The sequence below is a fragment of the Phlebotomus papatasi genome, chromosome 1 (assembly GCF_024763615.1).
Source record: "Phlebotomus papatasi isolate M1 chromosome 1, Ppap_2.1, whole genome shotgun sequence".
NCBI lineage: Eukaryota > Metazoa > Arthropoda > Insecta > Diptera > Psychodidae > Phlebotomus > Phlebotomus papatasi.
In genome coordinates, this window is record NC_077222.1 from 54,503,356 (window position 1) to 54,530,685 (window position 27,330).

The 27,330-nt window shown below is 32.8% G+C and overlaps 1 protein-coding gene across 1 annotated transcript; it reads left to right on the plus strand.

The window, feature by feature from the left end:
- Positions 1–6,950: 6,950 nt before the first annotated feature.
- LOC129806983 (putative metabolite transport protein HI_1104) lies at positions 6,951–26,372 on the plus strand. Its single transcript, XM_055855929.1, has 6 exons — positions 6,951–7,197; positions 17,632–17,867; positions 24,712–25,340; positions 25,436–25,711; positions 25,787–25,984; positions 26,049–26,372. Exons 2-6 carry the CDS (start codon positions 17,641–17,643, stop codon positions 26,255–26,257), a joined length of 1,539 nt encoding a protein of 512 aa, XP_055711904.1. The 5' UTR covers positions 6,951–7,197; positions 17,632–17,640; the 3' UTR covers positions 26,258–26,372.
- Positions 26,373–27,330: the final 958 nt, after the last annotated feature.

Sequence of the window (27,330 nt, forward strand, 5' to 3'; positions counted from 1 at the left end):
CCGGGGAGGTTTGGGACAGGGGTAGTGTGGGACAAGGCGATTTTTTCAATTAATTTTTGAAATAAATGGGATTTAACCATTACTGTATCGTAGGCAATATTAAGATATATCTTGACTAAGAGAATGGATATCCTCAGTTTTATTGTTTTAATTCTATGAACACTTTCTTGAAAATTGATAAAAATTGTATATTTTGACGTCTCAGTTTTGCTCTTTGTATTTTATATCAGCGATATATAATCAAAACTTTTTTATCTCATTAGGTAGCAGTGAAATCTGGGAACATATTTTTATAAAAGTTTCAGAGATTATACGCTCTTGTTTTTTACATAAAGGTTTTCAATACCAAAACTACACGTGGGGATGTTTGGGACACCTGAAAGAGGATGAATGGGACGTTGATTTTCGACAAGATTGTAGGTGGTATGCAATTGTTTGTCAAAATGAAGAGTAATGCCCAGTTTCTACTGAAAATCTCCCTCTTGTGCAAAGTTTATCAGTGCAGCAGATTTCTCTAACTACAGGGACAATTAAACCATCATTGTCTTGGGAATCAATAATTTCTTCTCAGAGGATATTCGATCTTCGCCCAATCTAGTTAAAAACTATTTTTTTCGAAAATTTCCCGAACAAGTTCTCCAGAAACGGCAAGGCGAGAGATAATTCAGAGAAATAATGAGAAAACAGGTACAATGCAGATGTCGTAAAATCAAACAGGAATCCGCCAATGAGTTCAGAACTAAGAGTTGCAAGAAAATCTACTCGCCTGAGCAATTTGATAATCATGATTGCAATATTTAGAATAAAAAAAAGTAAAGAAAAGTAGATGGAAAATAAGAAGAAAATACTTTAAATAATTGATTGACAATAAATGACTCTACTGTACAAAAAAAATGATATTAATTTCTAAGTGTAAATAAAAGATGAAACATTTTTATTTATATCAGAAAAAATTTTAATCTGGTATTTAAAATTAATTAACGTGTTCCAGTGATACAAATTATGCGAGAAAAAACGCGTCCCAAACATCACCTTTTGCGTCCCATACTGCCCCACATCGGGGAGGTTTGGGACAAAGTGTCAAGTAAAATGTTTTATCTTCTCCAAGAAAACTCAGTTGTTTTCCAAGTTCTATCGAGTACTTCTTATAAAGTCAATACCCATAAGTATCCTATAGACCGCATAAAACTGTAATACATTATCGTGGTTTTTTGGAATAGTGTCTCAAAGTCAAAACATGAAAAAGTGTCCCAAACCTCCCCGGTCTCCCCTACAGTTTTTATATACACTGCTGGCAATAATCATAGCTCCACTTTTTCATACTGGAAAAACTTTGAAAAAAATTTTTTTTTAGAAAAAAATAAAAAGATCATTTGAAGGTATTTTCATACCGATATGAAAAATTGCCATTTGAATTTCATACCGTTAGAACTGTGAGTACTGTGATAAAATCTTTATCAAAATGGCGATTTTCGGGTGGCAATAATTATAGCTCCACTCAATAAATTTGGCTCAAGGGTATTTATTTTCAATCAGTGAAGGTAAATATCATTAAGTAATTTAATTAATAACTTTATTAAGCTAATTAGAATCATTTTTATAAAGTTTTTCATGAATTTTGCTGAAATTTTGTAAGGAAAATGTGTAATGAACAAAAATATGGGATTAATTAGGGTCTTGAAAGGGATGGAAATTGACAACCAAAAAATTTCCATAAAATTGACAAGATACTATCACCTTTCATCCGAATTTGTCCATATAGCCAACATATATGCATTTTAAACCACTCCCAGGGCTAAAAATATTCTTTTGTTAGAGGCAAAAGTGTGCAACTTTCCGTGTTAGAGTCGAAAAAAACAAGTTTTCTACCGAAATTTGATGTAAAACAATGCTGACTGCTTATTCTCATCATGTCCTGTTGATTCTGCCCCAAAACAGAATTCCAAGTGACTAAGGGGGTCTTCAGAATACTGAAATAGAAAATTATCAAAAAGAAGCTTATTGCAGTTTGATGAATAGAAGGTGTTTTACGTTATTTAAGTGGTTTAAAATTATTTTTTCAGACAGAAAACAAGTTAAGACAAGACCTACCAATTTTTCTTTATTCGAAAAAATAATGTTGTACCATTTATATTAGGTAAAACACCATCAGTTCATCAAACTACAATAAGCTTCTTTTTGATAATTTTCTATTTCAGTATTCTGAAGACCCCCTTAGTCACTTGGAATTCTGTTTTGGGGCAGAATCAACAGGACATGATGAGAATAAGCAGTCAGCATTGTTTTACATCAAATTTCGGAAGAAAACTTGTTTTTTTCGACTCTAACACGGAAAGTTGCACACTTTTGCCTCTAACAAAAGAATATTTTTAGCCCTGGGAGTGGTTTAAAATGCATATATGTTGGCTATATGGACAAATTCGGATGAAAGGTGATAGTATCTTGTCAATTTTATGGAAATTTTTTGGTTGCCAATTTCCATCCCTTTCAAGACCCTAATTAATCCCTTATTTTTGTTCATTACACATTTTCCTTACAAAATTTCAGCAAAATTCATGAAAAACTTTATAAAAATGATTCTAATTAGCTTAATAAAGTTATTAATTAAATTACTTAATGATATTTACCTTCACTGATTGAAAATAAATACCCTTGAGCCAAATTTATTGAGTGGAGCTATAATTATTGCCACCCGAAAATCGCCATTTTGATAAAGATTTTATCACAGTACTCACAGTTCTAACGGTATGAAATTCAAATGGCAATTTTTCATATCGGTATGAAAATATCTTCAAATGATCTTTTTATTTTTTTCTAAAAAAAATTTTTTTTCAAAGTTTTTCCAGTATGAAAAAGTGGAGCTATGATTATTGCCAGCAGTGTATCTCTTAAGAAATTAAAATAATCGAAAGTGGTGCAAAGTTAATTTCAATGGTGGAAAAAAGGGTGTTTACATCCTCCCCAGAAAGTGTTTACTTCTACCCCAGGTATTTTGGGAAAAGAGAAAAATGCACAGTGACACAAATTTTATTTTTATGGAAAATTCAATTGTTTTCCAGCATCCGCATTACCTTCAATGTATTGCCTATACCCAAGGGTAAAACATTAGCTAAGAAAGATTTTCCAAAAAATTACGGTGTCCTTGGAAAATCACCTCAAATTCGCATCTATCGAAAATGGTTACATGTGCCCCAGTCTCCCCTACTTAATTTATTAATTACGTAAAATACAGTTACTCATAGCCTCTTAAGCGGCTTCAACCTACACAGAAAAAAATATTTTGTAAAATTGTTCGTAAATGTTTGTGAAATCCTATGGAAGACTTACAAAATGCTCGTAAATCGTATACCCCACAAACAAGTTCGTAAAATTTTGCACTTTTACAAACATTTGTTCGTAAATGTACGTAAACACACAAAAAAATGTTCGTAAAATTTTGTCATTTGTTCGTATTTGTTCGCAAATTTTTGCTCGTATTTGTTCGTAACATTTTTTGTGTGTTTACGAACATTTACGAACATTCATTCATTCATTCATTTTCAACCGCTTATCCCTATTGGGGTCGCGGGCCCATGACATCAAGGTTAACATCCCACGCCTGTCGGTCCTCCGCCAGTTCAGGAAGATGTTCGAGTTCGATCCCAAGGCGCTCCCATGCAAGATCCTGAATTTGATTCAGCCACCTTGTCCTAGGCCTGCCTCGAGGTCGAGGTCCCCTCACAATGGCTTGCATTGCAGTGTATGTAAAAGTACAAAAAATGTTCGTCAAATGATCATTTTACGAACAAAAAAAGTACAAAATTTTACGAACTCGTTTGTGGGGTATATGATTAACGAGCATTTCTTAAGTCCTCCACAAGATTTCACAAACATTTACGAACAATTTTACAAAATATTTTTTTTCTGTGTATATGTATTTGTTCTTGATTGGACCTTATCCACGATATCCAACACTAACACCCTAACAAAAAAGATTCAAGGATTTCCCTTTGATTCATTAAGGTGCACTATTAAGGTTTAATCTGACAATATTGTCAAACATACCAATTTGATTAATTCGAGTGTTAAGAGATTAATTTGTTATTGCCACAATTGCAATAGGTTTTGTAATAAATATTTATATCTGTCCTGATTAAATTATTGAATTCTTTATGCTAGTGACCTTCTTGTAAATTTATTGTCACAAAAATAAAATGGTTTCATTTTGTGTATGAATTCTTGCAGCATACCTCAGAATCTAAATTTGCTACAATTACAGTGAATGGACCAATTTTCTTCTGGAAAATAAAGGGGCAAAATGAGATGGGATTTTCTTTAGGGTACAGCAGCAGCCTTGAAACTTGGCCAATTGTCGGTGGTTATTTGTGCCAATTCTGAGACTCATTCTACGGTGTCTAACCTTCGCAATCCTTTTTTTTCCATCCCCATCATCTTCATTTCTTCCGTTTTACCAAGTATCCCACTGAGACACCCACGTACAAAGGTTTGTCTGGCATGAAGGAGCCTCCAGAGGAAATCAATGATGAATCTCTCAAAATCACTCTCGATTTTCGGTCACAGTATTTTATGTCGTCGATTTACCAGCAGCAAAGTATTCCGTGTCATGTGATACAGTAAATCCACCAAGATTTTTTTCTCCCATTCGATTCACTTCCATGATAGTACAAAAAGAGCTGTTTTGGCTTTTGTGGTTTATTGCCACTCATACTGTTTCAAGATGTAGGATTAAAAAAAAAAGTTCTGCGACAAATCTTGTAATCTGAAAAATCCCCCAGACTTGAGAATCCGGAAAATCTGTCCCACTTCCCCCCTTGGATTGCATACAAAAAAGACCCATCGCAGATTATCTGATTCAGTTTGTACTTCTTTCCTTATTGTTCGTTTTTTTAGTCACTGGATGAAACGAAAAAGTTGTGGTTTTACCTCAACTTATAACACTCTGTCCGATATCTTGGGCAGAGGGATTGCATTCATGGTCATTGTTCCGCAAGTGTTAGTGACAAAATTAACTGAAATCTCAGAGGTACTTCACACAATTGCCGGGGAAAATCCAGTTGCGGAGGAATTATTGGTACAGACTTGCCGTGCAGAAAATCATTTGTGAGCTTGCAATATCAAGTTCATTGACGGACAACTCACCTTGGTTAAAAATTACAGAAAATTGACCTCATACACTTCTCTTTTGGGATTTGAGAGCCAATGGAAGATTCAGTTGAAGATTAATTCCTGAGAATTAAGACATATTTATATATTAAGTATCACAGACTTCTTCCCATCAATTGTTTCCCCAGCAACACTAATTAATCACGCACAATAGTTTAGTCTGTTGCAGAATATTTAATAATTCAGTGTAATCAAGCGAAAATGCTTAATTTTCAAGATCAATCTTCATAGCCCAGTATGTTTTATCAAAGCTCCTACATACCTGATTATCCAAACCATCCACAAAAGCTGTTTGAAGTTTCATGATATTCGAACTGTTATATCTTTTGCAATTAATTAATATTACATATTCCATTCACGTAAAGTTTATACAGAGATTTCAGAAGGAAATTAGTTTTCAAGAAAAGGGATTAATATGGTCTTAATTTTTGAATTAAGACTTAGAGTTCATACGTGCCAATCGTAAACTTTTCATGCCTAAAATATCCTTTGAACAAGCGCCTGGCAAGTTGGCCTTTTTATATGGAGCTATTTGAAGCCAATTCCTAAATTGATCTCGGACTCGGCTCACAGTGCTCCAAGGAAAAAAAATTATTTAAACAAAAATTTAGTATATTTATCCCTCCATACGGAAAGGTATCTTATAATACGGAAAAACTTCTCACTTTTTAAATATTTAGCATAACGATCACGAGTGCAGAAAAATTCCTATACGCATTTGTATGTGAAAGTAAGAAATTGGCTTCAACTTTGAAGCCCACTCGCCGGGAACTAGCCTTTGAACGTTGAATTTTCACTTGCAATCTAGAAAATCAGGAGATCATTCAACCAGAATTTTGATCCCATATGGAATTTAAATTAATATAAATTAAAAAGTAAATTAAATAAAATGAAAATATATAGGACGTGTTTCTCTTGTCCATTGATTTTCTTAGGCTATTTTTTCTTTAAGATACTGAGAAAAAATGAATAAACGTTATTGTGACAAAAATACAATTAGGTTAAATCATCGCCCATAAAAAATTAAAACCGAAATTAAAATTTTAAAAATCTTTATTCTTTGAAATAGTAATGACACTCCTAGGAAACACACAGAAGTTAATGATAGAAAATTGGGTATCATGCTTTATTTCCGAATTATAAAGCACGTTGATCTAAAATTTCGAGTTGATGTCTGTTACTGTCTAATTAACTTTGGATGCAACAGATATTTAAATATACATTGAAACGATTTTATAAAAAAGAAGAGACAATTTGAGAATTATAGAAAAAGTAAATTTTCTCTCCTTTTTATACAGCATTATGAACTGTACAACAGATTTTTAATAAATGTAAAATTAATCATAGTTGAATTGATAAAGTTTTCAATTTATACCAGCAGATAGGGATCAGTTATATTTTTTATATTCTACATTTTATATCTTTGCAGTTATCATCTTTGATCAGCATCATGCATATTACTCCTTAGAAAAAAGTTTAACATATCAGAGGCCTCTTGGAAAAATTCACATATTCCAGAGGTACTTACAATATATCCGCAAGGTCGTGGGAATGGCATCACAGATAAAAATCATAAACCACATAAAAATCAATTCTACCTGTTTCATATTGGCTCAGTAGATGAAAATCACGCACACTTATATATACGCAAGATACGAAAATAAAATTACTGGTAACAAGAGAGAAGACTATTGGAAAATTCTGAGAGACAAAAGGTGGAAGGAGAGAATGCTCCAAGTGAAGATGGAGGTGGTAAAATCGAATTCCCTTTTGCAAAACTTCCACCAAATGCCGTACAACCTGTGCTTGGATCATTCACTACCGCTGTGACTGGCCTGAAGGCGTGAAGTGTCGGTCCTGTATGCACCCAATTTGGGACTTAATAAAAAGAAATAATCCCAAAAGTGTCTTTTTTCTCAAATACCCACCTAAGGAATTAAAAGTGAAAAGAATTCATGTGCCAGTGATTTTAGTGATTTTTATTAAAAAAAATTTCGTGCGAATCTTCAATTAAGATCAATATCGGATTAAAAGGTGCTAATTCTTCATTTCAATTTTCTATTATTTTTTCTTGAATTTTTGTGCATGATCGTCTCCAATATTTTATACTTGACCCCAAAAGATACACTGTATGTTTGGAATTACTTAATGAAAAAAAAAATACGACATGGTTATGGAAATAAAGAAATCACTTTCAATTTCATCCCGTGATTATGATTTTCTCTAAGATGATGAGGCTGGAAAATAGCAAATTAAAGTTCTTACAGACATCAATAGAACTCAACATCTCTATAACCCACATCTCAGGCAGAGCGTGAAATACGCGAATGATCACATTGCACGCAATGAATTCACATAATTCCTCATTCATTCACAAACACTCGAATTTTTATAATATCATCTACATAATAATGCGAGTCACTTTGTTAATTTTCAATCATTTATTCCATGAGAAGATAAAGGTCCAAAAATTATTTGCATAAAGTAACATAAATGATCTTGGACAGCATTACAAACTCAAGGCTAGCCCTTTCATTACAACTGGGACTGTTGGGGTAATTCCTGAAAAACTTTTTCTAAAAAAAAATAAATGTATTTAAATTGACATTAGAAAAATTAAAGCACTCATCGTGAACTTTCTGAAACAAAGAATCTCTTGAAATTAAATTTTAGGAAATTAAAGCGTTTCAATAATTTACACTTTAGAAAAATTATTTGACAGAGCACTGTCTGTGCTTAAAGGGAACCGGAATTCGATTTTCATATCAAACCTGCGTTCAGTAAACATTTATAATAAATTCAAATGTATTTAAATTTTTAATCACTTTAATTTTAGCTTTTAGATTTCAATCGGACCAGCAATTAAAGCATTTGACAGGTTTTACGTTCTTATAAAGATAACCAAGTTTTATGCCTAAGACACACTTACGACTTAAGGCGAGAGACGGCTTAACGTAATTATAATCAGAATAACGCTTTGACTAAATTCCTATCAGTTTCCGTCTAGTTAAGCAGTTTCTCGGCTTAAGCCGGAGAGACGAATATTAGTCAGACACTGATGGACATGTAATCTGATCATTATTTTGATTACAATTACCTTAAGCTGTCTCTTGGCTTAAGGGCATAATCACATTGACAGTAAAATGCTCACCGTCACCGTCAAAGCCCTCACCGTATTTCGTTGGTTTACGCATTTTCATTGCAATTCTTACGCAAATTTTCCATTACAATAGTACCTTGTCTCATACTCGATGGCACTAGTTAAAAATAGTATAAGAAAATTGTATAAATAAAGCGAAAATGCGATAAACGGTAAGCAAAACAAAAAACTGTAGGATTTAGTGCTACAGTTTTTCGTACAGTTTTTTTGCTCACCGTTTATCGCATTTTCGTGTTATTTCTTCAATTTTCTTATATTATTCTCACCTAATGCCACCGAGTATGAGATAATGTAACACGGTAATTGAGAACTTGCGTAAAAATTACAATGAAAATGCGTAAATCAACAAAATACGGTGAGGGCTTTGACGGTGACGGTGAGTATTTTACTGTCAATGTGATTCTGCCCTAAGTCGACGCTGTATCTAGGGCATTACTTTCAATTGGAATAAATCTAAATGAACACAATACTTCTCAATTCGATCAAATAGTTTAATCTAAATAAAAGCTGTAGTAGTGTAAATCTACTTCATGGTTATCATATTTATAGTTTTTTTGTAAACCTAAAGACCCAAATAGACTCAGGCTGATCTTTGAAATTTTGGTAGAGGATCTCTAATCCATGATCTTAAGTCTTCTAGTGTATAATAGTTTGGAATAAATTTTTACTGCCAAATTTTACAAGCAATATAATCTTGATAATTAGTCTGAATCTATTTAGGCTCTAAAGACCCTTTGCATACATTTCCTTTACATAATCTTTTACTGCCAAATTATACAAGCTAAATATTCTCCAGCCTGCATTCGTCTCTCGTGTCGCAAGGGTTAGAAAAATTCAAATATAAAATATCAAATGTTTAGGTTCAGTGAATCAGTTTAGAAGCTTTTAGAGTTTTCATTTTGTTGAAATCATTAATGAAACTATAACAGTATTTTAAATAACCTTAGAAAAATAAAAAAAAGATAATTGTAAAGAAAAAATATTTTTGAGATGTTTGATTAGAATTATTTCCATGCATTACAGAAATTCCAGGATTTACTTTTCACGATAGTGATAAAAAGAGTTTATTTGACGAATAGAGTCGTTCCAAAAAAATTTGAAAGATTATTAAGTTCCCCCCTATATAAACTTTAAAAAAATACCCGCAATTTTAAATTTTTCTTATACATATTTCATAAATTTCAAGAAAAAATCAGAAAACATTTTTTTTTTATTTTCTGTGGAATAAAATTTATTAGGTTTTCAAATGTTTTCGAAAATAGCTCTATCCATTAAATAAGTTTTCTTTTAAATCATCGTTATTAAACTAAAATTTTGCTTTTCAGAAAAATGTGATATTATATCTTTAAAATACCCATTAAGCCCAAAACCTTTTTGCGACTTTTAATCTACAACCTCTCCCCTCCATTGAAAGAAAAGTCTGTGAAAGACAATTAAGTTAAAGTATTCACTAATGCAATTCCAAAATCGGTATACCAAATTGTGTAACAATGTTGAACATGTTTTACAAATTTTCTAATCTTCTCTGCGTGTTACAATTACGAACACGTGAAATCAAAAGGCTCTCATATGGAGCTCAAATCAATCGAACAAACTCCCGGTACAACAGTCGGAAGCTCCAATGCTAATAGATTATGTGTTGCACAGCAAATCAAGTGTATAATGCCATATTAATTGGAATGTGAGAATTTGCCTCCAGTGGAGTTGGAGATATTAGAAAGAGATATATCTCATGAGTGGTACACGTGTCCAGTCCGGTGACGACGTGCCTCCTCCGGATTGCCAATCCATGTCCACTTTCAAGGTTGACCCGTGCAGTAAGAGTTGTCCCCTTATTAATACAATTTCCACTTGAATTGAATTACCCACACTTTGCATACATTAATGCCTTTAGATTATGAACAAGAGATCCGGTCTCTCGTGAAGAGATTTGCATTTTTTCTGCAATATAACAAAACATATATTGCCAATTACAATTGCATATTTTACATTATCTGACTCATAAATTAAATAAACGTTAAATCAATCTATGCACTACAAGAATAACCCTAAACAAATATGCTTTGAAATAAGTGTTGTTGTAGCACCTGATACCGAAAAGTGAGAGTTCAAAACTGTATTATACATAGGAGAGGGAGGGGCATTCTTCGGTAACTTAAGTTTTTTCAAATTTCAGTTTCAAGTAAGTCTATCTATATTCTGTTAGTTTATTTCTATTTTTAAATACACAGCATATTTCCTAACTTATTATCCCATAATTATTATAAAATATTATAAATAGGAAGCGGCATGTATATTTTGAGCTGCGGGTCATTTCACACGCGGTGGATAATTCTTTCATTATTTAAATAAATGTGAGAAGAACAATAATCGATTTTTGAGATTTGGAAATAATGCGTTAAAGTGAAAACATAAAAGTGTATCAAACACACCGGATTTCACCTATTTGTAAATAATGCATTCCTGAAACTCTCTTCCCTCGTATTAATTTTAAGGAAGTCATGTTTTTCTCGAATTTTATGAGAAGTTAGACTCTACAGTAAAAATCATTTGGTATTCTAAATACAGAGAGAAATAATTATAGAAAATATAGAAAATTTTCTTAATTTAGGTGAATATTGAATCGCCATATCCAGTTCTAGGGTTGTCCAGTCATTTTATTCCCTATGAGGTACAAAAGAGAGCATATAAAATTTTGTATTTATTCTGACGTTTCAGTTTGAGTGTGAAGTTTTAATATTTATGCAAAATAGTTATATTGCATTTTGTTATTACAAAGTATATTGTTAGTATTGTAGTGTTTCCATAAATTTAAAGACTCTGAATTTCAACTCCAAATAATTGATATGGTTTAGTGAAAATTCAGATAGGATTGTTTAGATTATCAAAATTAGAAGAAATTGATTTTGGTTAGATTACAGAAGCAAAAGTGTATTGTTAGTAAAATAAAAACATTTCCTTAAAAATATAAATATAAAAACTTAAAAAAAAACTTTGGGTATTTTTAAGAGTAATAAATATATAATAATAATAATAAAAATAAAAAAAAATGTACTTAGTAAATTTTCAATTACAATTATATCGTAACTGTTATTATCCTTAAAATTTTCCTTGCTCAAGAAATATTTCTAAATATTTTCAATTTTAAATCCTAAAAAAAAAAACAAATCTGGCTTTCACTCCGATTAATAACAAATCACTTAATGAAGGAATTAACAAAAAATATCATTATTTTCTTTAATCAAAACCAGTATTAAAGAAAAAAAAATTTAGCACAGCATTTGGTAGGCTTTTCACAAAGCCAAAAAATTTAATTTAATTCTATAAAGCACTTTTGATTAGCAGATTAGATTTGAATTTTAATGATTTTTTTTTTAAATTTTTGTACTTAAAATTATATTTTTCAATTTTAGGAATATAGGGCAACTTTCAGAGTTCCCTATAAACTTACTAAGCATTTCGTCGGCTCCAAACAAGACTCTTGTAAGTCTACTTACAGTAGTATAAAAAGTTGATATTATTGGATGCAGAAACGTTAAGTCTACATCCCTAAAAAAAACTTTATAGGGGAAAGTGCTCTCCCTTCGAACGTTCATGCCTTCGAATAATGCGAATTTCTTTTGTTTTTCGTAAGAGATTTACACTAAATTATCAGGGAATTATCAACAATTGATGATAAGACAACTAATATTTAATAGAAATATGTAAGTCTCTTAGGAAAACTAAAAGAAAATTCACGTTATTCGAAGGCATGAACATTCGAAGGGAGAGCATTTTCCCATATTTATTAAGTTATTCCTGCAAAAGTTATGATAAAAAACTGAAAATTACTCGACACAATTATCGATCTCTTTGCTCACAATTTTACTGTAAAAAATTAAAAATATCGTTAACCATAAGATATTCAATGATAAACCTCTCTCCTGAAAAGTTGAATTTGAGACTTACAATAGTCTGCTTCGGTGTTCGAAAATTAATAAGTTCTATCTGAAAGGTGTACTCACATTTCTCTGAGTATGTGTAATGAGTATCTTGAATAAAACTTTTACTTGCCATTACTTATTTCTGTTTAAGTCTCAAATATTATATTATTCAAAAAATATGCAAAAATATTCTAACTATTGACAAAGTTTTAAACAAGCATAAACTCTTTCGTATTTTTTGGGCTTTTAAGTAAATACCCAAAGTCTGGATATTCTGGAAAATTTATTTTTGTGGATTTCTTTTAGGAAAAATAATAATAATAATAGAATTCTTGTGGATAATTACAAACGGTAAGGATATCGAAACTTACGATTTTTTGTAAGAGCTTAGTTAAGCTGAATATTTTACAATCCAGAAAGAGTTAAACAATTTTACTGAAACTTAAATACACAGTAAACTTTCATGAAACGCATTTCTAAAAGCTGTTCATTGCTCATAGATTTTTAATTTATGTTAATGACAGGTTTGGGTGTTATAATTCCATTACTTTTCAATTTGATTACTCTGAGCTTAAAATTGAAGACATAACGTACAGACTTTGGGCATTTAGTTTTTCACGACAGGTTTTAGCAAATTATAAAATAAATAATGTTTATGCGGAAGAAAAAAAGATTAATTCGATCAGAAAATGACAAGAAGAAAAAAGAGAATAATAATAAAATTCAACATCAAACTATCCATTTTAATTACTCTCTAGATTAGGAAGTTTATAGAAATTCCTATAGTGTATGGGATTTTAAATTAATTGTATATTATTAAAAGAAATGTAACACCTTGCATTTATTGGTTCTAATTTATTACTTTTGGACAGGGAAGGATAATTTATTCACACAAAAAAATCTACTCTAGCACACATTTCCTTAAAAATCGTGTATGGTGTGAAGGTTTTTATTTTTCGCTCTTGATCTTTTTTTTATCTCTGCGCACATTTCTGTTAATTAATTTGTGCAATATTGTGAATGCAACGGAAAGATTGATCTATTGAAATGCAATACCTACATTAAAGCACATCGTGCTTCTATAAGCTCAAGCACTATATCTCACACCCTCTCTATTTTTTCTTTTATCCAAAGCTCTTGTACGTGAGGCAATAAATCAATAGTACATAAATAAATTATAGTGCAAGTCACATGACAATATATAAGCACAAAATCATCTTCCAATGATGATAATTTTACTAAAAGGAATGTATTACACAATCATTTCCCTATTTCATTGCGATTTTCCATCTAAGACTTAATTATCCAGATGCTTAGAGAGAGAACCGTGACTGTTAAGTTGAATTAATCAATCTGTTCTGTGACGATTATTCAGCAAGACCTTGACTTCGACCGTTTTGGAGCAATTTCACAAAGTGGGAAGCACTGAATCCATCATACTTTTTTCCCCGCATCATAATAATTAACGCTATGCCAGGGGAACTCTATCTGCGATGAAAACATAATTTTCACTTCACTGATCATTTTGTCTTTTTTGTTTTGCTCCTTTCCCCCCGTAAAAGAAGAAAAAGCTCCCTTTATATATATTTTTTTTACACAAAAGTGAACTATAAACCCTCAACGTCGAATTTACAACACCGGCAACCTTAACCCATTTCATTTGAATTAACTAATTAGTTGTGTATCGATTGGCGCCACTTTTAGAGCTTTGAGCATTCTTGTGAACTCTGAGGATAAATTTTAACATCACTTCTTTACCAGAGTTGCACATGAATTAATCCAAGCCTTTTACTCAATATATAAGCCAAATGAAACATAAAGGCAGATTTTCAAAGGTATTTGAAGGAGATATTAAGAACGACGAAATGACGTAAATAAATCCCTCAGCACATTTCCATATTTTCCATACTTATCAACATTAAGCACATTAAGTAGTGAAGAATTAATCGTATGTGCAACAAATGAATTTTGAACATTAAGCTATTTATTCTGGTGCTGTGAATACAAAATGATTTGAGGGACGAAATGGTAATTTTGCAAATCTTCAATCTCCACACTTTACTTGCTATTTAGGAATTAATGGGAAAATTGTAGGGAAGCATGAATTGAACGAAAACTATCAAATTTCATTTCTAAAATTAATAAGGACTACGGTAGGGGATACTCAATTATTACACTTAGTAACTAATGCAATTCTAATAAAAATTTCACTCTTTATTAAGCATTATACAAGTTTAATATTTTATCTCATAAAATATTTTATCTCATTGCGTTCTCTGATTGGCTAAAACTTTGAATGTTTTTAAGCCCTAGCCAATCGAAGAACATGATAGACGTTGAAAATTTTAAGTGTTTAATTATTTTCTTAGATATGGATAATGCTTTACTGAATAGCAATTTTTTTAACTAAACAAAACAAACTTAAAAATGAATAATGTTATTTTACTGATTTATTTAAACAATTTTTAATAAATCACTTTTGAATCTTTAAATCAACATTCAAAGGTTGATTCGTATGCTTAAAAACGTGTAATTTTGAAATTTCAAAGTCCTTTTGTGTCTTGAAGGCTTTAACGTAAACTAACACAATAAAAAGTGGCAGCAAAACGTCCCAGCTTAGCGGAGTGCTCGAGAAGAAAATGCTATCCGTGTATATAATCTTTTCTCATGGTTTTTGGGTACACCGCTTTACTATCGATTAAATGGGGATCTCAGTGGCGCAATAGGCAAGATCCAAGATCATTGGATCTTGGGCGGACGAGATCTCTGACTCGAATCTCACAGTTGTGAGTTCGAGTCCCGCCTGGTGCAAACAACTGAATGTTAGAAAAAGACGTTTTCTAATAGGGGAGTATGCGGTAGTTTTAATTACGCTAGCTGACCTTAAAAAAACTCTTGTTAGAAACAAAATATATTTTCCCAAAATTGACAAAAAATATGATTAAAAAATCCATCAAAATAGAAGAATTTTTTTTTCAAAATTTATATTTCTTATTTATTCCATACACATACACTCTGATATTCATTAGGTATGGCTTTTTATTTATTAAGTAAAGAGTATAAATTTCTAGGTTGGAATTCTAATTTAATGTAAACGAAAAGTTTAAGTTACTGAGCGTTTCCTCAGTGATGCAAGCGTATCGGGTTCAAATCGTCTTTTAGCTTACTAAAAATCTTCATGAATTAATTCTTTAAGGACGAATGAGACACCGGTGTCCCAAAAACAAAAACCAATTTTATGGACTATTTTAAGGACAAAATAACTTTCTATAGTCAATAAATTGTTTTTTTGTTTTTGGGACACCGGTGTCCCACTCATCCTCAAAGGGTTAAATGTATTCAAACAGAACTACGTCTGACAAGCTATATTTCGTGAAGGTAAAATAATAGTTCATGTGAATAAATCTGCTTTGAGAGAAGGCTTAGTTCCCCTATGTAATGTCCCAACTAGCAAATTAGCTGCCTTATGGAACTAAGAACTTTTAATGGTCTCATACGAAGGTGATAGCGGGAATTATGGAATAAAGTTTTAAGAGTCTCATAGAAATCGTATATGAATAAACTTAAGAATTTACAAATAAGCGTAAAATTCAGTAGAGATAAAATTCGGAAGCATTTCTTCATATACCGATGAGATATTTATATAATGGAAAGAGGCGCGTTCAGTTTACATGGACAGCATGGATTCTCGCGGATTCGCGTGACGCTACCAGCGACCAACTTTGTAATTGCGATAAATAATGAAAAATAAAATTTCAAACACAAGAATAAAATAACTAAAAAACTAAAAATTATGGAATTACTAAAACGTATGTGGAGGGAGAAAAAAAAATTTCAATTCTTTTAATTATTCTGATTATAGTCCTATATAGCGACTTCATATGCGTTTAAAAATTGAATTTGGAATATCGTATAAACATTTTTTTTCAGAAAATATGTCGTTCTAGGGTAAGTGTGCATAATTTCGGCATAGTTGCTTGCAAGCGTCAAAGTCTCAAGTTTGAAATGTATCATTTTAAATACAAATTGATATTTTTATTCTTTCTTCTGAAAGAGTGTTGCTTGGAACCTTGTAAAGAGTTTACCGTCTTTATTTACTCTATAATCATTCTTAATACATTTTAAAATGAATAAAAATATAGACATAGCTTTGGTGCCCTATTTCGGCCACCTTCATTCTCATAGTTTCTTGCCCTTCGGGAGTTCTTCCAATATCTTTTTCACGTCATCTCGTTTGTCGAAGCTACATTTTTTGTTATTCTTTTGCATTGTATAATCTCTAGAGTATGTAAAATCTAAAAGTTCAAGTAAATTCGTGGAACAAAAAAGGTGGCCGAAATTGCAAGCTGGCCGGAATTTGGCACACTTACCCTATATGATTTTCTGATAGAATGCCTCAATTTCTTTGGCAGTAGTGCTTAAAGAACTACTGGAGCTTTTTAAAAGTGCACAACTTTTATATATAAGGGCCTCTCCGACTATTTTAGAAGTTCTACTAAGCGTTATTTCAGAAAATTGTGGTTCTATAATGCCATACTTCGAGAATTCTTCAAGATCATTATGGAGAAGATCGGGTTGTTCTGTATTATTATTCGCATATCTTTGAAAAATCTGTTTATTTTTTTTTACATTTTTTAAGTTATTCTAACTACATTCCTGAAAAATATGTTTGTTAATATACATTATATTACTTGCTGTTTCTGCTATGAAGGGCTCCCAATTTTGAAACAATTATACCCCCTATTTATCCTTTATATAGGCATAGCAATTAATGGGAATGTCGATTACAGGAAATTTCTACCGCAAGTGCTAAATGTAGGATCTTCTCCCACTTTAAACTGTTCGCAAAGTTTTTCCTAATTGGTCGCTTGAAGAGTTTTTTGCCTAATTGGTTTTAAAAGTCCGCAATCCCTTGAGAAGAAATTCTCGCTGAGAGAGCAATACTAAAAGATTTTCTGTGCTCAACCACAAACCTCCGTCAAGTTTTTCACGCTAAGGACTTTCAATGTGAATAATGTATGCCTTATTGAACTCTCAAAGTACAAAATTTAGCTATATACTTTCAAGAATTTTCATCTATAATGAAAACTTTCGAGAAACTTTAGAGATTTCATATGTGATCACTTTGGATGAATGTTGCTATAGGGGATGGAAAAACAATATATATTTGATATTGAAACATTTCAAGAACAATTTCACATCATTAATGTGTAAAGATAATGTTCAACTTCATTCACCTTCAAGGAGAAGGTGGGTATTGTATATAGCAAATCTTAAAAGAGAAATTCTTATGGTAAAATTTACTATAACGCATCAATTCTCTTTGATTGTTGCATGACGTCAAATTAGCGTCAGATTTATTTAATTTCCACCTTTCATTTGCAGCCATACACAATGTTGGACAAATTCAAGAAATTATCCTTCCTGTACAAGCCATACGTTCTGGGTGTCCTGACAATCGGGTATATTGTGGGCGAACTGGGTCACTACTTGATTGGTGTCACATCCAAACAGACCGCCAGGGAGCTCATCTATGGTGATATCTCATGTCAGCTCAACAGCACGAGTTTCAAACTGTCAGAACTTCCCGTAGAATGCAGCTCGGTGGAGACAGAGGAAGAGTAAGTCTGAAGCTTTTATTTTATCGCTATGTAATTTCTTCATTTTAATGGGACAGGTAAATTGCCGAAGGTGACTGTTACGCGCAAATCGGAAGAGTATTAATTACAAGATTAAATTTATTGCGCTCGTAAGATTCTAAATAAGAAGAAATTAACTAGTTTAACAAGCAAATAAAAATTGTATAAATTATTGCATAATTTGTTGATAAAATCACATGAAGTAAATTTGAATAATTGAAGGCAGTGTTTCATTTTTGAACATTGTGCAATTTATAATTTTAGTGATACTTTTTAAATTTAAAGGGATGCATAAGTTAGATTTTAAATTTCAATCATTTTAATGATGACAAAGAATAAAAAAGTGATCCAATTATCCAGTATTAATAGTCAAGAACATAATAGCCGACTGTAGGGGAAAGTACTCTCCCTTTGAACGTTCATGCCTTCGAATAATGCGAATTTTATTTTATTTTTTCTAAGAGATTTACACATTTTTATTAAATATTAGCTATAGCTTATCGTCAATTATTGGTGTGATAACTGTATATAAGTCTCTAGAAAAAATAAAGGAAATTTACATTATTCCAAGGCATGAACGTTCGAAGGGAGAGTACTTTCCCCTATATGCTCGAGAATGGTACTTTTTCGGTGAAGAGTAAAAAATATTTTTTCTTTTTGTTTATTATCATAAAACGGGAAAGTGGGGCTACTTTAAGCTGTGGGACTATATTGTTATACGATTTTTTCGAATATTTCTAAAGGAAACTGGGTTTTAACCTAATCTAATTTTGATAGACAAAACAATTCTGAATCTAAAAAAAAAATTGTGAAGACCAGTTTCATTTAGAAATAGGCGAAAAATCATATAACAATGTAGCCCAACAGCTCAAAGTAGCCCCACCTCCCCCTATATTAGAGAAGTCGCGATAAGTTAAGCGTTAAGGCCTCTATACATTGGGAGCAATTTTTTAAGACCTCAAATTCGCATTAAGACATTATTTAGCAACAAATAACAAGAATAATTTACTGCTTTAATTGTTTTCATTGTTAATTCCTGCCCAAATTTGAGCAATTTACGTTTGGTTGTACCGCTGTACACAAAAATGTGTAGAAATTACATAAATGTGTATCTTTACACAAAATTACATATTGTAATTGTAAGGAAACGAATGTTCATGCCTTCGAATAATGTGAATTTATTTTATTTTTTTAAGTGATTTTCACATAATTATTACGTAATTATCAATAATTGATGATAAACTAATTAATATTTAATAAAAATGTCTAAGTCTCTTAGGAAAAAATAGATGGCGGAGCATCCCAGCTTTGCGGAATGCTCGAACTCACGAGATACAGCTATCTGTGAATTAGTTTTCATACGATCTTTTGGTGCTTACAAGTCTACTAGAGATCAAATTGATTCATAAATCACAAAAGCATTTTAAAATCAAAAAGTGGAAAAGAAATGATCATTTTAAAATGATTTAAAATGACTCGGATATTTAACCGAGTCTTTACTGATTTCAAGACCAGTTATACTTTGACTTTCGAACATTCAAGATGGCGATTTTATTTAGATCATGGATATGTTTGAACGAAATGTGAGCCTGGACCGCCTCTAAAACATATCCAAAAATAAAAGATGTCCGAGGGGCCGTTTTCAAAAAAAAAAAAAACCCTAAAAGAAACATTGTTTTGGAGAGGTTGGAGGGGGTGGGAGATAATAAAAATCATAATAATGTTCGTTGGGTCGACTTATGGGGGACTCCTCCGAAGATCGGAAGTTTGTATCTCTTACCGTTTTGCCTCTAGATGGGTTATAAATTTACGGACAGGAAAAGGAATATTAAAAAAAAAGATTGGTCATTACGGGTTGGAAATTTCAAGACCTTTCCATGAGATCCAAATTTAACCAAATCTGTCGAAAAATAGACGCACTAAAGTAGTAAAAATTTTTATTCAAAAATTCAAGATGTTGATTTTTTTAGGTCGTAGGGGTCGTAGGTGTTTGGATGAAATATGCGCCTGAACAACCTGCAAAGCATATCCGAAAATAAAAGAAATCGTAGGGGTCGTTTTCGAAAAACAAGTCAAAAAAACATGGTTTTGTTTTGGTTTTTGGAGAGGGTCGGGTGATGAAAAACAAAGTCTGTTTATTGGGGGTCGCCGAAGACCGGAACTTGATATCTGTTACCATTTAAGTTCCAAGACGGTGACAAGTTGAAAAAAAAAGTTGAGACAAAAAATACGCCAAATCAGACTCTGTTGGCTTTTCGAAGGCCAGATATAAGACCTTTTACTGGTTTTGTTCATTGGTTTCATTTTTATTACCGATTTTCGGTCCGCGAAAACTGTCTAGACGTTAAAGGGTTAATGAATCTGACCATTAAAAAATGTTTCATAATTTGTTTAAAATATAGACTCTTCAAACAAATTGTTATCATTTTTATACATACCAATTGTGACTTGTAATCCATTTAATCTATATCTGTAATTTTTTTTATTATTCAGAGCAGGGGCCCATCAAGCCTAATAAAAAATGAACCTATTTTTCAATTTTCCTTGTAAAAAATTTGCAGATATTGCACCGCTACTTAAACAAATTTGCTCCTAGTTCTTGTATTATTTCGGCGAACACTATGAAATATGTATTAGGTGAGATTCTTAACAATCTCACCTACTATAATCCTAACAAAATTTCATGTCCTCCGATCGCGCTCAAACTTGGCCAAAATGTGTTTCGCCACTTCCTGATCACGAATATATGGGGGGCTAAGTTACGTTCCCGGCCGGCCGGCCGTCCGGCCGGCCGGCCGTCCGGCCGCTCTTTGGAGCTTAATAGCTCCTAAACTAAAAAAGATATCGACTTGCGGTTTTCGGCAAAGGTTATATATCGCATGAAAATTGCAACTTGGTGCATTGACCCCCCACCCCCCACCCCTCCTTCCGCCATTTTGAAGACCCCCCTTTTTTTGTTTTCTCAATAGCTCCGCCCCTATGGCATCGATCGGGCTCAAATTTTAGTATGTTATAGCTGGGCCTTAGAGCTTTCCATCAATACCAAACTTAAGGTCCCCCGACCCCCCTGACCCGAGCTATAAGGGTCCAAAAAAAATTTCTTAAAATGGCCATAACTCCGGTTCTAATTGTCAGAATTTAAAAAATGAGGACTTTTTGGAAAGCTCTCGTGAAATGCCACTTCCTCTTCTAACATCGCAAGTTCATAAAACCACCGCTAGGGGCGCTTTTTTTAAAAAGAAAATTTTTAAATCTTAAAAGTTAAATAACTCAAAAATTCCTTATGCGATCGGGCTGAAATTTTAGTATGTTGTAGCCGTTGATTATACCTATCAAACAAAAAAACCTTAAGTCGATCCATAACCCCTGACCCGAGCTATAAGGGGTCAAAGTTCGAACATTGACCGGCCTCTATCTCCGGTTCTAATTAACATATCGACATAAATTTTACCTTTTTGGTTTCGTCTCGATGAGCACTTTCAGATGGAAGTTCAAAAAATCACCACAGGTGGCGCTGTGATAACGTCAAAATTCATCGAAATTCAAAGACATTTTTCTCAAAAACGGCATTGTGCAAGTTAATCAAATTTTAGTATGTTGTAGTCCAGTCTAGGACGTTTCCAAAATGGTGCGTATGTGCGCTGTGGTTTCAATAGAACCGGAGATATGAGGGGTCAAAGTTCACGAAATTCAAAAAATCATATCTCCGGTTCTATGTGACCGATTTTGATGAATGAGGGCTTAAACGAAAGATCTCACCAAATGCTACAACTTTCTAGAATATTTGAACTTCGTGGGACCAACACCAGGGGCGCCACAGTCGAAAAATCAATTTCAATATCACATAACCTCAATTATCTCGACTGTCGCTGAACCGATTTTGATGATTACTTCGACATAATTGTAGAGGACATTTGTCTCTACATTTCGTCCATACATCATTTTCCGCTCAGACTACGCTATCACTCCGATTTTGCCGTTTAAGTGTGAAAAAATTGATTTTTCCAATAATAACGCTTTGAAATCACTCAGATGCCAATTTGACTGCCTCTACTCCACCAAGACACTTAAAATAGGGTTTTAAATGGAAAATCCCACAGAATACAACAATTCTTTGATATAGTTGAAGTTCAACAAATGACTACTTGGGGCACTCTGGATGAAAAAACGAGTTAAGAAACAAAAAACCTCGCTTATCTTGGCTTCTGAGTAATCGATGAGATCATGTTCTATGGGAAAATTATAGAGAACATTCTGGTCTACATTTCACCCATATAACACTTTTCTGTCAGTTCATCCAAATCCTTGATATTTTGGTTTAAATACAAAATTTGTATAATTTCACGAATTTGATTCAAGATGACTGAATGGCGTCTCCCAACTTCAGCTCTAAATCGAATTTGCATGCACTCCGAGTTAGCTCACGTTAAGAATCTCACCTACATGAGCCGGTTAGGATTATCTGTCCCTTTATAGATAGCTTTTAATGTACGATTTCGAAATATATCAGACTGATAAGTTAATTCTCTTTAGGAAAAAACGAAAAAACTTGCCAATAGTCTTCAGTGCCTCTATACAAAACAGGGCAGAGCATTCTCATACATTTTTCATACAAAAATGTGGTATAGTCATTCGAGGAGAGTTGGAACAGTGGGAGAGACGGACCACTTCGCCTCCTACCTGCGCCCTATGCACGATCTCCACCTCATTTGGTCTATTTGTGCCATTCAGCATTCTAATGAAAACCCCCAAGTTACAGCTTTTTACCTTTAAAATTGTACGAGAAAATTGAAATTGGATTTTTTGGATGTCTGAAAAATAGCCAAAAATTTTTATTTCGCCATAAGAATACGTGTATTTGGGGGTTGAGGAGAGATGGAACTTAATAGTTTTGGCAACACTTCCGGTGTGAATTTTCGTCAATGTTCTTCAAAATCTTTTCAAGTAAATCTTAAGAAATTATTTTCCCTAAATTTCTGGTAAGACTGACTTGATACACTCAGCGAAATTTCCATCGAAGTATATGAGCCACATATTCCACAAAATAAATCATTTATACTGAAAAAATAAAATAAACTCCAATAAATTCAATAAAATAGTGTTCATGTCTAAAATCACTTCCCTCCTATTCAAAATTAATAAAATAAACTATAAATATTTTGGTAAAATTAGGGGTGTTCCATCTCACCCGAACTTTTTTTGAGTGCCTCAAAATGCAACTTTTTTTAAAACCTATTTTTCGAAGTGACTATTTTCATCTAGGCACTTCTAATATTGATATCTTAAATTTAAAGTCTTCAAATGATAAACCAGCGAGATTCGTCTTTGTCTCGCATTCGAAACGTATCCGCAATATTGAATATAAAAAAGGTGTTCTATCTCTCCTCGAATGACTATATATTTTTTCTTAAGTGGATTTTAGTTTTGGTATAAAACCAAATGCAGTCATTTTAAAACTTTTACCAAATGAAAAAGTATCAAATGTTATGTTATTAGCACAAAATTTATAATGATTGCACGAGAATAATAGTTCCTAAAAGAAAAAGACGTAAAAATCGCTGTTTTTTAATTTTTCTGACAAAATTTCAATCTGTAACATCAGTAAAATTTTAAATTCAATAAAAATATATTCTCTGTATATGTGACTACCATTTCGTGTTATATTTATTTTTGTGGGATCTAAAGCTTAAAAATTATTAAGAATTTAAGAAAAATATACCATTTGTGAATTAAAATGCTCCATCCGTTAATTAATCATCCTAGATACAAAAACGTATGGAAAAATGAAATGTCGAGAGGCTTCTGATTCAGAGAAATTAATAAAGAAACAGGTATAACTTCAATCATGTACTGTACATATCGTATCGTATATATTAAATTAGGTGAATAATTTTCTTAAAAATACGAACATAAAATTGATTATGTAAATAATTCTGTAATGATTCTGGTTCTGTAAATAATTGGCAAAACATTGTTAATTACTTTTTTACAAGTCCGTTTTATCTCAGGGAGGCGATCCGTCCTGTAAACCGGACGATCGGAGCTGGATGGTTGAAACATGCTTCTCTTACTTTATCTAAAGTTATTCTCTTCTTCTAAATTAAATATCCATAAACGTGTTCTTTTTATATGTCACCTGATCTGATCCACTTAGTCCTTAAAGCGTTAACTCTAATACTCTGTGATTATCATTGGTGTGATTATCTGAGATTGATAATATTTTACAAAGAAATCATTTTTTTTTGGATCCCTGATGCCTTCGTCCTTAAAGAATTAATAAATTTTTAAGCATAAGGTAAGGTGCCCTCGCTCGACCGCTTCCTCGTCTCGACTCTTGCTATAATACTTTGCGTATGATCTAACATTAATAGGTCAATTATTCTGTGAACAAACCGGTGACAAATTTATAGAAATTGACGAAATTGACCATCAAACATTCAAAAATTGATCCATCAGTCGAATCGAGGAACCCGGTCGAGTGAGGGTACTTCACCTTAAATACTATTTCTACAAACTTTTCCAGATGTACCTGAAAGATATTCATTGATCCCAGATCGAAAGATCAAAAATCAGATAGAACTTTGGTTACGTGCAAGTTCAAGCACCTCGTATATCTTAAACCTTCACCTTAACGTTTTTCCATGTAATTAAATTGTTATATCTCAGCTTTTGAACAAATATTTCCGCATAATACTTTTGTATAGTTGTTTAAGTGGGAATTACGAATTACTCAATTCACGATTTACTAATGACGAATTTTCACTTAAACACAATTTTATTGCATTGTTTTTATGTTGTAAACCTGACTGTTTAATTTTTGTCCCAGGTGCATGCTGGTGGAGAAAGATGGAGTTCCCTACTGCGAATGGAATTACAATGGACTTGGCCTCGATTATCAACTCCTTGCCGGTCCCAGCTTTATTGCTGTCTTCACAGTGGCGGGAGTGATTCTTGGAATTGCAGCCGATAAATACAATCGTGTTCGAATGCTCTTCGTCTGCACTCTCATCTTTTCCATAGCCATCATTCTTCAAGGTTCTGTAACAGAATATTGGCAAATGGTGGTGCTACGTATGGTGATGGCTCTCGGAGAATCTGGATGCAATCCTCTGGCCACAGGAATAATGTCAGATATATTCGATGAGAGCAAACGTGCTCTAGTTATGGCAATTTTCAATTGGGGCATTTACGGTGGCTACGGTATTGCCTTCCCTGTGGGCAGGTATATAACAAAATTAAATCTCTTTGATCTGAGTTGGAGAATCTGCTACTATGGAGCTGGAGTATTGGGTCTCATCTTGGCTATTCTCACTGGAGTCACACTTAAGGAGCCCAAGAGATTGACCATCGGTGAAGAGTCAAGCGGACAAGATGAGAAAATTAGTATTTGGCAGGTTCTCAAACAACCACGAATCATTCTTATTATCATTGCAGCTTCAATAAGACACTGCGGAGGTATATTTTGAATATTATTAAATTCATCATTGATTCAATTTCCAATGGTATTGATGATAAACTTCTCACGATTATGCCTATCATTTGTCTTTCAGGCATGACCTTTGCTTACAATTGTGATCTCTATTACACGAGCTATTTTCCGGACGTGGACCTCGGATGGTGGCTGTTCATTGTGACTGTGGGTATCGGAGGAATTGGAATTGTTGTGGGTGGAGTTGTATCCGACAAGATTGTGGCTAAAATGGGTATCCGCTCCCGTGTGGCTGTTTTGGCCATCAGTCAATTGATTGCTGCACCATTTGCCTTCGGTTCTGTGTACTTTGAACCACTATGGGCGATGATTACTCTTGGAATAAGTTACTTCTTCGGTGAGAACCTCCTACCATTGATCACCTTTCACGCGTCATTTGTTGACTAATTTGTGTGGACAACTTCTCTTGCAGCTGAAATGTGGTTTGGCATTGTATTTGCATGCCTTGTGGAAATTGTCCCAATGGGAGTTCGATCAACTACTGTGGGTATTTTCCTCTTCGTCATGAATAACGTCGGAGGAAATCTGCCAATTCTTGTGGACCCTGTGGCCAAGGTTATCGGCTACAGAGAGTCTATTTCAATCTTCTATGCTGGATTTTACCTGATAAGTTAGTTTATCGGAAATACCCCCATGATGTGACATGATAAATAATTATTAACACACTTTCCCAGGTACAGTGCTGTTCTTCATCACCATCTTCTGGATGGAAGGACCAAAGAAGACCGAAACATCACCCACAACTCCTCGACGAGATTCCGCTCCAAGAGATTACGGACATGACAATAACACATTCTCCACAGCCGATGAAACAAATCTCGCCACACTGAGAGCCAATGGACACACCAATTATGGCATCCGGAATGAGAATAGCAGACTGTGATTGTAAAAAAAATACGAAAAAAATCTCACACACTTTTAACGCACATAAAAAAATGAACGATATTTGCCAATAAAAATGAGAATAAAAATCTCTTGTAGAACCGTTATTAAAGAAATGAATATAATTTTGAAATTTTTCCGCCTAAGACGCCATCTTCATACAGAAAGCTGCAACACTGCTAGACACATTAGGATTGAATTTTTCATGAAATTTTGAAACACTTGAAAATTTTAAAGATAAATGTCCAATTCCAAAATCAATTAATTCTACTTTACAGAGCTCTTGTGAACTTTGCCATTTTTTGTCGTAAATATTGTGATATTCACTAAATTATCCGTCCAATATTGTTGTTAATGTTCCTTTTCTGTAAATATCTTAAATACTTTTATGATATGTAAAGTATTTAAACATGTAATGTCTATTACTGAGAAGCTATATCGTCAGTTAAATCAGCAATTGTCGTAACTTCCTTTTGACAACTTTTCAGGAGACGAAGTTTTTAGTTCAGCATTATTTTTCTGAATGAGCCCCGAATGCGATACTTTTGAGTCAAAATAATAAAAGTGGCACTAATAAACTGTAAGTTAACTTGAGAAAATCTTTATAAAATGATTTAAAAGCTGAGATATTGAGATATATGTTAGAAGAAACACATTAATATTTTATCGTAACTTGCATCGTTTATAAAGCCGTAACTTCTAATGTATGGAAATTTTGGAAGTTACGACAATTTTCAAAAACACATTATATCAATTTTAATTACTCTAGTGATAATGAGTGCCTTTGTTTCACTAAATTAGTCAATTAAACTGTGGTCCTTGTCACTAAAAGCTTTTATTTCATAAATTTTATTTAATAAATTTAGTGCGCCACTCCGCTTGTTTTGTTTTGAATTAATGACAGATGGGCAGGGATTTTTCCTCACTTTTTTCTCACAAATATCGAATTAAAATGATTTAATGTTGCATTATTCGCACTGTCTTTGGATATATGGAAGAGTTTGTGAACGTTTTAATGAGAAATATTAAATTTTCGCTGTAAATTACAAGCCACGCAAGCGAGCTAAAAAAGTT